The sequence below is a fragment of the Notothenia rossii genome (assembly GCF_949606895.1).
Source record: "Notothenia rossii genome assembly, chromosome: 2".
NCBI lineage: Eukaryota > Metazoa > Chordata > Actinopteri > Perciformes > Nototheniidae > Notothenia > Notothenia rossii.
Genome location: NC_136904.1, coordinates 51,477,878 through 51,490,008, shown reverse-complemented (window position 1 = coordinate 51,490,008; position 12,131 = coordinate 51,477,878). Strand labels below are relative to the sequence as shown.

The 12,131-nt window shown below is 47.8% G+C and overlaps 1 protein-coding gene across 5 annotated transcripts in view; it reads left to right on the top strand.

Moving 5' to 3' along the window:
* Positions 1-12,131, top strand: part of cemip (cell migration inducing hyaluronidase 1) — a 335,274-nt gene that overhangs the window by 274,588 nt on the left and 48,555 nt on the right. For all 5 annotated transcript variants that reach the window (XM_079666028.1, XM_079666024.1, XM_079666027.1 and 2 more), the window contains one exon: positions 10,421-10,506. In XM_079666028.1, coding sequence (XP_079522154.1) covers positions 10,421-10,506 — 86 coding nt within the window. The remainder of the gene's footprint in view (positions 1-10,420; positions 10,507-12,131) is intronic.

Here is a 12,131-nt window from a genome sequence, read left to right as displayed (position 1 = left end):
GCCAAACATTTCAAGTGCTACTCAACTGGCATTTAGAAAGCCAGCCCTTTATTAGTATATAAGTGCTTTGTTAGTAATTCTATCGCTCGAAGTGGAGTCTAAAGAGATGAGTTTTCAGTTTGCGTCGGAAGATGTGTAAGCTATCTGCTGTCCTGATTTCAATGGGGAGCTCATTCCACCATTTTGGAGCCAGGATAGCAAACCCACGTGTTTTTGCTGACGGGAACTTGGGTCCCCCTCGCAGTGCGGGTGCAGCGAGCTGTTTGGCTGATGCAGAGCGGAGTGCACGTGCTGGGGTGTACGGTTTAACCATGTCCTGGATGTAGGAAGGGCCAGATCCATTCGCAGCATGGTACGCAAGTACCAGTGTCTTGAAGTGGATTCTAGCAGTTACTGGAAGCCAGTGAAGGGAGCGGAGGAGCGGTGTGGTGTGGGAGAATTTGGGAAGGTTGAAGACCAGACGAGCCGCTGCATTCTGGATGAGCTGCAGAGGTCGGATGGCACATGCAGGTAGACCAGCCAGGAGGGAGTTGCAGTAGTCTAGGCGTGAGATGACGAGAGCCTGGACCAGAATCTGCGCTGATGTCTGGGTCAGCTGGGGACGTATCCTCCTGATGTTGTAAAGCGTGTATCTGCAGCAGCGGGTTGTAGCAGCGATGTTTGCAGTGAAGGACAGTTTGTTATCTAGGACCACACCCAGATTCCTTGCAGTCTGAGTCGGGGAAACAACAGAGGTGCCGATGTTGATTGTTAGGTCAAGAGTGGGACAATCTTTTCCCGGAAGGAAGAGCAGTTCAGTCTTGTCAAGGTTGAGCTTGAGGTGATGAGCAGACATCCACCGAGAGATGTCTGCTAGGCAAGCAGAGATGCGTGCGACGACCTGGGTCTCTGAGCGGGGAAAGGACAGAATTAGTTGGGTGTCGTCAGCGTAGCAGTGGTATGAAAAACCATGCGGGCTAATGACAGACCCGAGCGAGTTTGTGTACAGGGAGAAGAGGAGGGGACCAAGAACCGAGCCCTGAGGGACCCCTGTAGTTAATTGACAAGGGTCGGACTCGGACCCTCTCCAAGTAACCCTGTAGGTGCGGTCGTTGAGGTATGAGGTGAGGAGGGAAAGTGCAGTGCCTGAAACTCCAAGTTCTTGGACAGTGCGAAGGAGGATCCGATGGTTCACCGTGTCGAATCCAGCAGACAGGTCCAGAAGGATGATGACAGAGGAGAGGGAGGCTGCTTTAGCAGTGTGCAGTTTGTCAGAGACAGCAAGGAGAGCAGTTTCTGTTGAGTGACCTGCCTTGAAACCAGACTGGTGCGGATCCAGAAGGTTGTTCTGATGGAGATAAGAGGAGAGTTGTTTAAAGACAGCGCGTTCAAGTGTTTTAGACAGGAACGGGAGGAGAGAGTAGGGCCTGTAGTTAATAACATCAGACGGGTTGAGAGTGGGTTTCTTAAGGAGAGGGTTTACTCTTGCCTCCTTGAGACTGTTTGGAAAGTGACCAGAAGTTAGAGAAGTGTTGATGAAATGGGTGAGAAATGGTAGAATATCAGGAGCGATAGTCTGAAGGAGGTTTGAGGGGATAGGGTCCAGAGAACAGGTGGTAGGACGGGCAGAGGTAACGAGGGTAAGAACCTCACTTGGAGAGAGAGGGGAGAAGGAGGTCAGTGTGTGGGTGAAGGGAGGGTCTGGTGACCCAGAGGTGAAGGAGGTCAGTGTGTGGGTGAAGGGAGGGTCTGGTGACCCAGCGGTGAGTAAAGGTGAGTCAGAAAAAGAAGAGCGAATATCATCAACCTTTTTTTCAAAATGGTTAACAAAGTCGCTTGACAGAAGGGAGGAGGGGGGAGGTGCTTTGGGGGGGTCCAAGAGGGTGGAGAAGATAGAAAATAGTTTTTTGGGATTGGAATAGGAAGATTGGATCTTATCTTGAAAGAAAGTGCTTTTTGCCTGAGAGATGGAAGCAGAGAAAGAGGAGAGGAGAGCCTGATAGGTTAGGAGGTCGTCATGGTGTTTGGATTTCCACCATTTCCGCTCTGCTGCCCGAAGGATGGTTCTATTAGCACGCAGTGCATCATTTAGCCAGGGAGCAGGAGGGGACTGACGAGCCGGCCGCGATGTGAGAGGACAGAGAAAGTCCAGAGAGGATGAGAGAGTCGAGAGGAGAGTTTTTGCAGCAGTGTTTGGAGGCAGGAGTTGGAACGAGTCAGAGGAAGGGAGGGCTGAGAGCACCGATGAGGCAAAGGTAGAGGGGGAGAGGGAACGGAGGTTACGGCGGACAGGAGCAGAGTTAGAAGAGATTAGGTTGTTATGTTTGGAAAGGGGTAGAGAGAATGAAATGACAAGACATCTATCAATATGTGTGTATACCTCCACCATTAAACTGTCATATTCTGCACATTTCTTATACTATCTACATACATCTTATAAGAGTATAATACATATGTATAATATCAGTTAAAATAAGTGCTTCAACATAGTTAAAATTGCAGGAAAGCAATATATTAGACGTTAAGTACTTTGTCAGGCTTAATATTTATCTGTAGACACAAATGTCACTGTGTGTGCTGTGTGCTGTGTGCTCTGCATATGTGACCATTAAAGAAGGTTTCATCCCTCCATATTCTTCTTCTATACCCCCAAAGCTTGTTTCTTATTCAAAAGAATACCTTAGCCTAAAGTATTCTTTAATGTTTAAATCAAGCCTTATTAGTTTGTCTGTTTTGCACATCCTCCTATTAATATCTAATAATACAAATAATAAAATTCAATAACGTTCTTCAACCACCAGGTGTCCCTTCCTATTAGCTGTGCACCGTTATGGTGTAAATACAGCCTATCTACCAATTGGATCAAATATGAAAGTCAGCCGAATTAGTGTTGATACTGCAAGGAGACGTATTGTGTGAAAATATATGTAAGATGTTGTTTAATTGCTGATATATTTATGATCCACGTCACATTTTCAGTTTTGGCAGCAGTTCTTCCTGTTTGTCTAGAATTCTAATAAATCATTGTTATATTAATATTGACAATAACAACCGACTGTCGGGGTAGCATTTGCTTGGCATTTCCGGTTATTTCTCCACTGGTTAACATGGGTTAACAATAGTGTGTAACTGTCACGTTTGAAGGGACAAAATCGTGACATCTTCACGTCTCCCAGCATGGGAAATCGTCACATGTTCACGTCTTGCCGTGATACCGGGTTGCCTAAAAAGATCATCTAGTGTTTGTTGTAAAGGATCAGATGTTATCTCTTCTCTGTAAGATGTACTGTTCTGTCGGCGAATACTTTAAGTGGGGGTGTCCGGTGCGTTGCTCTAGAGCACCACGGCACTGGGACCAGTCACTACTCCATTTTTTAAGTCTGTTCGGGGACTTGAACCGGCGACCTTACAGCTCCCAGTCCAAGCCCCTACTGGCTGAGCCTCTGCCGGACAAAATATATTTTTTAAACTGAGCATTTTCTATCAGCTCAGATTTGTTTTCTGCTTCTTTAAACTGTAGTACAGTATGTGCTCATGTGTGTCATTGTTGTAGTATAGGCTACTGCCTGAAAAAGCTTAATGAAATGCAAGTTTTCCTATAAATAAAATGTCTGTCTATTGGGAGTCTCTCAACCTCATGGAATGCATAGTAAATCACTTAATGTTGTTGGGTTTCTGATGCATGGCCATGAAACATTCCAGACATATTCTGGCATCTTGTAGTTCCTAGAAAAAGTTTTAACCCTCGAAATGTTCAGATTGTATTGATTTCTATACAGAGCCAAAACGGATTTAGACACTTGTTCAACAAATGTAAGAAAACAACAACTGTCCCAGGGTGCCTGCAGGGACTCAAATAATTTCTTCATGCTTTCCCATAACTACAAGTCAATAGATTACATTGAACTAAAAGTGCTATATCCTGGTTCACTGGCATTTAATGCAGCCTCTTTACACATTTGGAACTCATTAGTCTTTTTTTCAACTTAAAGACATGTAAACTTTAGCATACTTAGTGAGGTTGTGCTTTTAACACAACCTCACTAAAGAAAAAACAAAAGTAATTGGATGTGACCAGAGGTGGAAGAAGTACTCAAATCTCTTACTTAAGTCAAAGTAGAAGTACCAGAGTGTAGGAATACTCTGTTACAGTAAAAGTCCTGCAATCAAAAAGTTACTCAAGCAAAAGTACAAAAGTATGATCATCAAAATATAGTTAAAGTACCAAAAGTAAAAGTAGTCATTGTGCAGATTGGTCCATTTCAGAATAATATATATTATATGTTATATAATGATTGATCATGAAAGTGTTCTCAAAGCTGGTAAAGGTGCAGCTAGTTTGAATGACTTTGTATACTGCAGGGTAGCTTGTGGATTTACTCCAGGTGGAACTAAAGTCTGATTTAACACTTGATTATATTTCACATCATTCATCTGTAAAGTAACCAGTTAGTGCTCAAACCAGCACTAACAATGGCTGTCTGGTTTGAGGGGAATGTTTATCTACTTTAAATACATGTAGTGGTGTAAACGTACACCATTTACTTATAATGTAATACTTGATGTAAAGTACAAGTATCTCAAAATGTTACTTGAGTAAATGTACTTAGTTTCTTTTCACCACTGGATGTGACCTGTTAACAAAAAGAGGACAACAGGTAGAAAAACCAAAAAAAGGGCATTCAAGATAAACAGAAGAGAGTGAGCCAAAGGAGGAGGATGAGATGGAGGAGAGGCTGGAGAGTTGAGGACAGGCTAAATATGGAGGACAGGAGAGAGGAGGCCTGCGGCTTCACACCAGCTCTAATGGAGCACAGGGAGATTTATGAGGCGCTGGTAAAGAGGAAGTGTTATTGTTATATCTCTCACAGGCTCCGCACAGCAGCCATCTCGTCCTGCCATGAGGGATTTGGCGGTAGGTCAGCATTTAGTCCGCCACTAATGTCACGGTTTTTACAGGGGGTCAGGAGGCTACGCCCAGTGGTGCGCGCCTCCACCCCACAGTGGGACCTGCCGCTGGTGCTCGAGGCTCTGGTCACAGAACCATTTGAGCCTCTGGAGCTCTCATCCCTGAAAGCACTGTCGTGGAAGACAGCGTTGCTACTTGCCTTAATGTCAGCCAAAAGAGTGTCCGAGTCAACCGCTTTATCAGTGCACCCGAGTTGTTTAATGATCCGGGGTGATCAGAGCGGGGCGACACTCAGACCAAACCCCTCCTTTGTGCCCAAGAGCGTAAGGAGTGCGTTCAGGTCGAGGGCTATTCAGTTGGGGGGCTTTAATCTTACACCCCATAGTGGGGTGAGGGAGGCTAAATTGCACCTCCTCTGCATATGCTAGCCCTTATGCTGCGTTCACACCGTACGCGATGCGAATATTCGCTTCGCTCTAATCGCTACTATCGCATCGCTCTAATCGCTCGAGTTTCACCACTGCTGCCAGCTGTGTTTACTCGCATCATTCAAACTAGACACGCTGGCTCGGGAACTAACTGCAACAAAATGAACATATTTTACCGTGATTAAATTGTAATACACGTTTCTAAATGATGCCGAGGTAACAACATACTGATACCGGTTAGTAAAAATCATGAATTAATGCTTGACAAGTCTGCAGACAAGAAGGCAGGCGAAAAACCTTCCAAAATGTTTTCTGAATGGAGATTGGGTCGACCAGGCTAAGCTAACGTTGTATATGCTCACTCCACACTCACAACAACGGCCTACAGACATAAATAAACCAGCGACTGTATTCGCCATGACACAGACAGTCTGTGGTTTGTACTTGTTTAACTTCTGAACAGATATGAGGAGCTGTGAGCTCTGTGTGCTGACTGCTAACAGCTAATGTCTGATGTTTTCTGGTTGAACGTCAGTGATGGCAGGCTGAGATCCTCACCGCTGATTGGCTTCCGCGAGAACGCGTCACGTGAATTTGACGCTCGAGTTGAAAAAATGTAACTCTCGCGTTTGACGCAGCACACTTCAATCGCGTGATTCGCGCCGCGTCCACCGCTTCATTGTCGCCGTCGGAGCGAATTCGCGTCTGTCCGCGTCTCTGCATTGACTTTACATGTAATCGCGCCGCCCCCAAACATCGCATCGCGTCCGGTCAGAACGCAGCATAAGACACACAGAACAGCTGTTTGTGTGCTTCAGGGTCGGGGGAACTGGAAAAGCTCTGTCCAAGAAACGCCTGGCCGGCTGGCTCTGCAAGTACATTGCACATGCCTACGGACAGGCGAGCAGAGCCTTCCCCAGGGGGGTCCGTGCGCACTCTACATGGGCTGTGGCTGTGTCAACAGCCTTATTTAATGGCGTGAGTGTGGAGGACATTATGCACGGCGGCATCTTGGTCAACGCCAGGCCCCTTCATAAAGTTTTATCTCTTGGTGTGTACGCAGCATAAGGGCTAGCACATGCACCGGGCAGAGGAGGTGCAATTTAGCCTCCCTCACCCCACTATGGGGTCTAAGATTAAAGCCCCCCAACTGAATAGCCCTCAACCTGAACGCACTCCTTACGCTCTTGGGCACAAAGGAGGGGTTCGGTCTGAGTGTCGCCCCGCTCTGATCACCCCGGATCATCGATGTGTCAGAACTTTCTCCAATTAAACAAAGATATAACTGAGGTAATGGTTTTTGGAGCCAAGGCAGAACGTATAAAAGTTAGCGCTGAGCTTCAGTCTGCAATGTTCAAAACAACAGATAAAGCCAGAAATCTAGGTGCAGTCATGGACTCTGACTTGAGTTTCAACAGTCACATTAAAACAGTTACTAAATCAGCCTACTATCACCTAAAGAACATATCTAGGATTAAAAGACTAATGTCACAGCAGGATTTGGAAAAACTTGTCCATGCTTTTATCTTCAGTAGACCAATAGATTTTTTAGTGAGACCTGTGAAGACACCATTACAGCAGTCCGCTGTAATGGTGTCTTCACAGGTCTCACTAAAAAATCTATTAGAAAGCTGCAGCTGATTCAGAACGCCGCTGCTCGAGTCCTCACTAACACTAAGAAAGTGGATCACATCACTCCTGTTCTGAAGTCTTTACACTGGCTTCCTGTGTGTCAAAGAATAGATTTCAAAATACTGCTGCTGGTTTATAAAGCACTGAATGGTTTAGGCCCAAAATACATTTCTGACCTCCTGCTAAATTATGAACCATCCAGATCTCTCAGGTCTTCAGGGACGGGTCAGCTTTCTGTCCCCAGAGTCAGAACTAAACATGGTAAAGCAGCATTCAGTTATTATGCTCCAAATATCTGGAACAAACTCCCAGAAACCTGCAGGTCCGCTGCAACTCTTGCTACTTTTAAATCCAGGCTGAAGACTTTTCTTTTTGTCACTGCTTTTAATTGAACTATTCATATCTTAGACTGCACTGTAACTTTTATACATGTATTTTTTCTTTTAATGTTTATTTGATTAACTTTTCTTTTTAATTACTGATTTTTAATGCCATTTTCTTAATGTCTTTCATTTTTTGTAAAGCACTTTGAATTGCCTTGTGTTGAAAAGTGCTATATAAATAAACTTGCCTTGCCTTGCCTTGGACATGTCTGGCTCCTTTTCATCGTCTGTGCTTGCTGGGGCAACACAGGACTGGTGAGGAGGGAGGGGGGCTGTGGGTCAGTGGGCATCTGACCCCCTCCCCGGGCGTAATGCCCTTACGCTTTCCCGCTCCCGGGGGACGTGGCACGCACTGGGCCCATAAGGGGCTGGAGGATTCTTTCCCCCTGCTTTAGGGCAGGAGGGGGGAGCCCTCCACATTATAGTCCATACACGCTCTTCACGAGGTAAACGAGTGTGGGACATGGGGCTCTCCCGTGCTCCTTAGGGACTCGGGAGAGGTGGTGCATAGTGAGCCCATATACAGGGCTGAGGACTCTCTCCGTCCGCCTATGGGCGGGGGGGGGGACCATACCATCATTTGGTCGATTAAGGTGTGATTTACTCTTCCTTGGCTCTGTGTCCCCAGTTGCTCAAGATTCTGTGGTGTGTGTTGTCAGCAAGAATGGTATACAGTATATTATACAGTAGTTGGAATATGTAATTACCTTAAAGGTGGGGTAGGTAAGTTAGAGAAACCGGCTCGAGATACACTTTTTGTTATATTCCATGGAATGCTCTTAACATCCCGATAGCAATGAATATCTTAAGTGCTTTGACAAGAAATCCATAAAAAAAACGTCATCTGTGGAAGCCGTAGTACTGTAAAAAGCCAATCCTTTTTAACTGGATGGCCTACCTGCCTGTCAGCCTTCCATCTGTGCACAAACTTATCTCGTGCCCTCATTGGTCATGTGCGCGTTCGTGTGTGTTGGAGGAGGGGCTCTGTAAGGAAGTGGCAGATTTTTTCCGGCTGTTTATTTTCAAATTCTAGCGCTCTTCAGCTGGTTTCTCCAAAAATGACCTACCCGACCTTTAATGTAGTCTTCAAATATCTAACTAAAACCGTTCTCAGACAAGTGTTACATTTCGAGCTTGTTTCAGAACTATGACATACCCTCTGATACAGTCAGAATATTTACCTGGAGAGTGTAATGCATGCATCTTTGGTTGCTTTTAGAAATGTTGAAAGCTTCCCGGGGAACACTATAAACAACCTTTCAAAGAACAGTTGCTAGAAATCTGTGGAGGTAAGCGCGTCAGAGTGTGCTCTGTCAGCAGCAGCCCTGACTTCTCCACGGTTACATTAAATTGCATTTAGCTGACGCTTTTATCCAAAGCGACTTACAATAAGTACATTCGACCAACAAGATACAAACTTGAAGAAGACAGAATCATATAAGTGCATCAGGTTTCATAGAGCTAAAACATGTGAAGTGCTACTCAACTGGCTTTAGATAAGCCAGTCCTTTGTTAGTATATATATGCTTAGTTAGTAATTCTATCGCTCGAAGTGGAGTCGAAAGAGATGAGTTTTCAGCCTGCGCCGGAAGATGTGTAAGCTTTCTGCTGTCCTGATTTCAATGGGGAGCTCATTCCACCATTTTGGAGCCAGGATAGCAAACCCACGTGTTTTTGCTGATGGGAACTTGGGTCCCCCTCGCAGTGCTGGTGCAGCGAGCCGTTTGGCCGATGCAGAGCAGAGTGCATGTGCTGGGGCGTACAGTTTAACCATGTCCTGGATGTAGGAAGGGCCAGATCCATTCGCAGCATAGTACGCTAGTACCAGTGTCTTGAAGTGGATTCTAGCAGTTACTGGAAGCCAGTGAAGGGAGCGGAGGAGCGGCGTGGTGTGGGAAAATGTTGGAAGGTGGAAGACCAGACAAGCCGCTGCATTCTGGATGAGCTGCAGAGGTCGGATGGCACATGCAGGTAGACCAGCCAGGAGGGAGTTGCAGTAGTCAGGTGGGGACGTATCCTCCTGATGTTGTAAAGCGTGTATCTGCGGCAGCGGGTTGTAGCAGCAATGTTTGCAGTGAAGGACAGTTTGTTATCTAGGGTCACACCCAGATTCCTTGCAGTCTGAGTCGGGGAAACAACAGAGGTGCCGATGTTGATTGTTAGGCTAAGAGTGGGACAATCTTTTCCCGGAAGGAACAGCAGTTCAGTCTTGTCAAGGTTGAGCTTGAGGTGGTGAGCAGACATCCACTGAGAGATGTCAGCTAGACAAGCAGAGATGCGTGCAACGACCTGGGTCTCTGAGCGGGGAAAGGACAGAATTAATTGGGTGTCATCAGCGTAGCAGTGGTATGAAAAACCATGCGGGCTAATGACAGATCCGAGCGAGTTTGTGTACAAGGAGAAGAGGAGGGGACCAAGAACAGAGCCCTGAGGGACCCCTGTAGTTAATTGACAAGGGTCGGACTCTGACCCTCTCTAAGTTACCCTGTAGGTATGGTCTTCGAGGTATGAGGTGAGGAGGGAAAGTGCAGAGCCCGAAACACCAAATTATTGTAGAGTGCGAAGGAGGATCTGATGGTTCACCGTGTCGAATGCAGCAGACAGCTCCAGAAAGATGATGACAGAGGAGAGGGAGGCTGCTTTAGCCGTGTGCAGTTCCTCAGAGACAGCAAGGAGGGTTAGCAGCTGCTGCTAACCAGAAAGCCAGTCAGAGACAGTGAGATGGAACGGTGTTGTTGGACGACAGCGCGTGTATAGATCAGCCTGTGAGAGACATAACTGTCTGTCCTATGCTGCTTGCTGAAGAGAAGTGTAGGATGACAGTCAGGAGGCGAGGCCTTCTTTTATACGGTGGGATGCGCGCGCATTCAGGTAGGCCCGCCCCGGGGCTGGCTACGGTTATAGAAGTCTCAGTGGATGAATGCTTGCATGATATGATCAAGGGGTAGTCCCCATAGAGTCCAGTAGAGGGCTCCACCTGTGCTTATATCCTCCATAATGACGAGCCTTTTCATTTTGTTTTATTCTTTAACATCCTAGTTGGGTTTCTTTTAAAGCCTGACCAAGTGGTTTGTCTTCTTTCTTTCCAGGCTGGAATGATCCTTGATAATGGAGTAAAGACCACCAAGGCCAACGACAAGGACAAGAGACCCTTCCTGTCTCTGATTGGAGCCAGGTCAGGACTCCTCATCCTATAACAAACCAACAGCATGGTCCAATAGTCAAAAATATGACTTTCATTGTCTTTTCCTAAACACTTTTCCTAACTTTGAAGAAAAACAACGTTAGGTCAAGGAAAGATCTGAAAGAGAACTCATATGCACTTGGGAACAAAGAACCACGGTTGTAGGAAAGTTCTGCTCCACTCACGGACAATTTTTTTTCATTCTTCCTTTGTTTATCTAAAGCAACATTATTTATAATGCACGTAGTGTCAGGTTTGGGGAAAATAGGACCCAAGTGCAGTTAAAAAATACAAAAAAGGTTTGTTAACAAAAAGCGAGCTTTATTATAAAAAGCCCAAGGCAAGAAAAAACAAGAAACTAATTAACAAAAACAAAACCGGGGAGCACGACAGACAGGAACAAACTGACATATGGGAACAGGCAGGAGACACGGACAAGCATGGGTGACAGGGACATGAAATGACAACGAACCGACATGAAGCAAAGGTGAAGACAAGACTAAATACACAGAAGGGTAATCACAGAACAAGACACAGCTGGGTAGGGGAGGGAGAAACACAAGGGCAACAGGTGAACACAATGAGACGGACACACCAGGGAAACTAACGACAGGGAGGCAAAACACAAAACTAGGGCTGACAGCCCAGGGGCACAGCGGAGGACCCGGAAGGGGTCTCGGGCGGACGGCCCGGGGGCAAGGCAGAAATCAAGGATGGGGTCTCGGGCGGACGGCCCGGGTGCAAGGCAGAGCTCAAAAAGGGGGACTCGGGCGGACGGCCCGGTGGCAAGGCAGAGTTCAAGGTGGGGGACTCGGGCGGACGGCCCGGGGGCAAGGCAGAGTCCAAGGTGGGGCGAAGGCCACAGCGGGCGAACTCAGGGGGCCGAGCATGAGGGTGAAGGCAACGGCAGGAAGAGTCAGGGGGCCGGGCCCGAGGGCGAGGGCAGCGGCAGGAAGAGTCAGGGGGCCGGGCGAAGACCGCGGCTCTCAGGGGGCCGGGCTCTCAGGGGGCCGGGCTCGAGGGCGAAGACCGCAGCTCTCAGGGGGCCGGGCTCGAGGGCGAAGACCAGACAGTTCCGGAGGCCGGGCAGGACCCGGTGTCGGCCGAACAGGAACTGGAGCCGGTGGGACAGGCTTCGGCAGGATCCCCCAACGGAAGAGGACCAGGAGTTGGCAGGACCCCGGCGAGACAGGTGATGGCGGGTCCTCCAACGGAACAGGACAAGGGGTTGGCAGGACCCCCGGCAGAAGAGTAGTCGGCGGGACCCCCAACGGGACAGGATATAGGGTTGGCAGGACCCCCGGCAGGAGAGCAGTCGGCGGGACCTCCAACGGGACTGGACATGGAGCTGGCAGGATCCCAGCGGAACCTCCAATGGCACAGGACACAGGGTTGGTAGGACCCCCGGCAGAAGAGTAGTCGGCGGGACCCCCAACGGGACGGGACATAGGGTTGGCAGGACCCCCGGCAGGAGAGTAGTCGGCAGAACCTCCAACGGCACAGGACATAGGGTTGGCAGGACCCCCGGCAGAAGAGTAGACGGCGGGACCCCCAACGGGACAGGACATGGGATTGGCAGGACCCCCGGCAGGAGAGTAGTCGGCGGGACCTCCAAC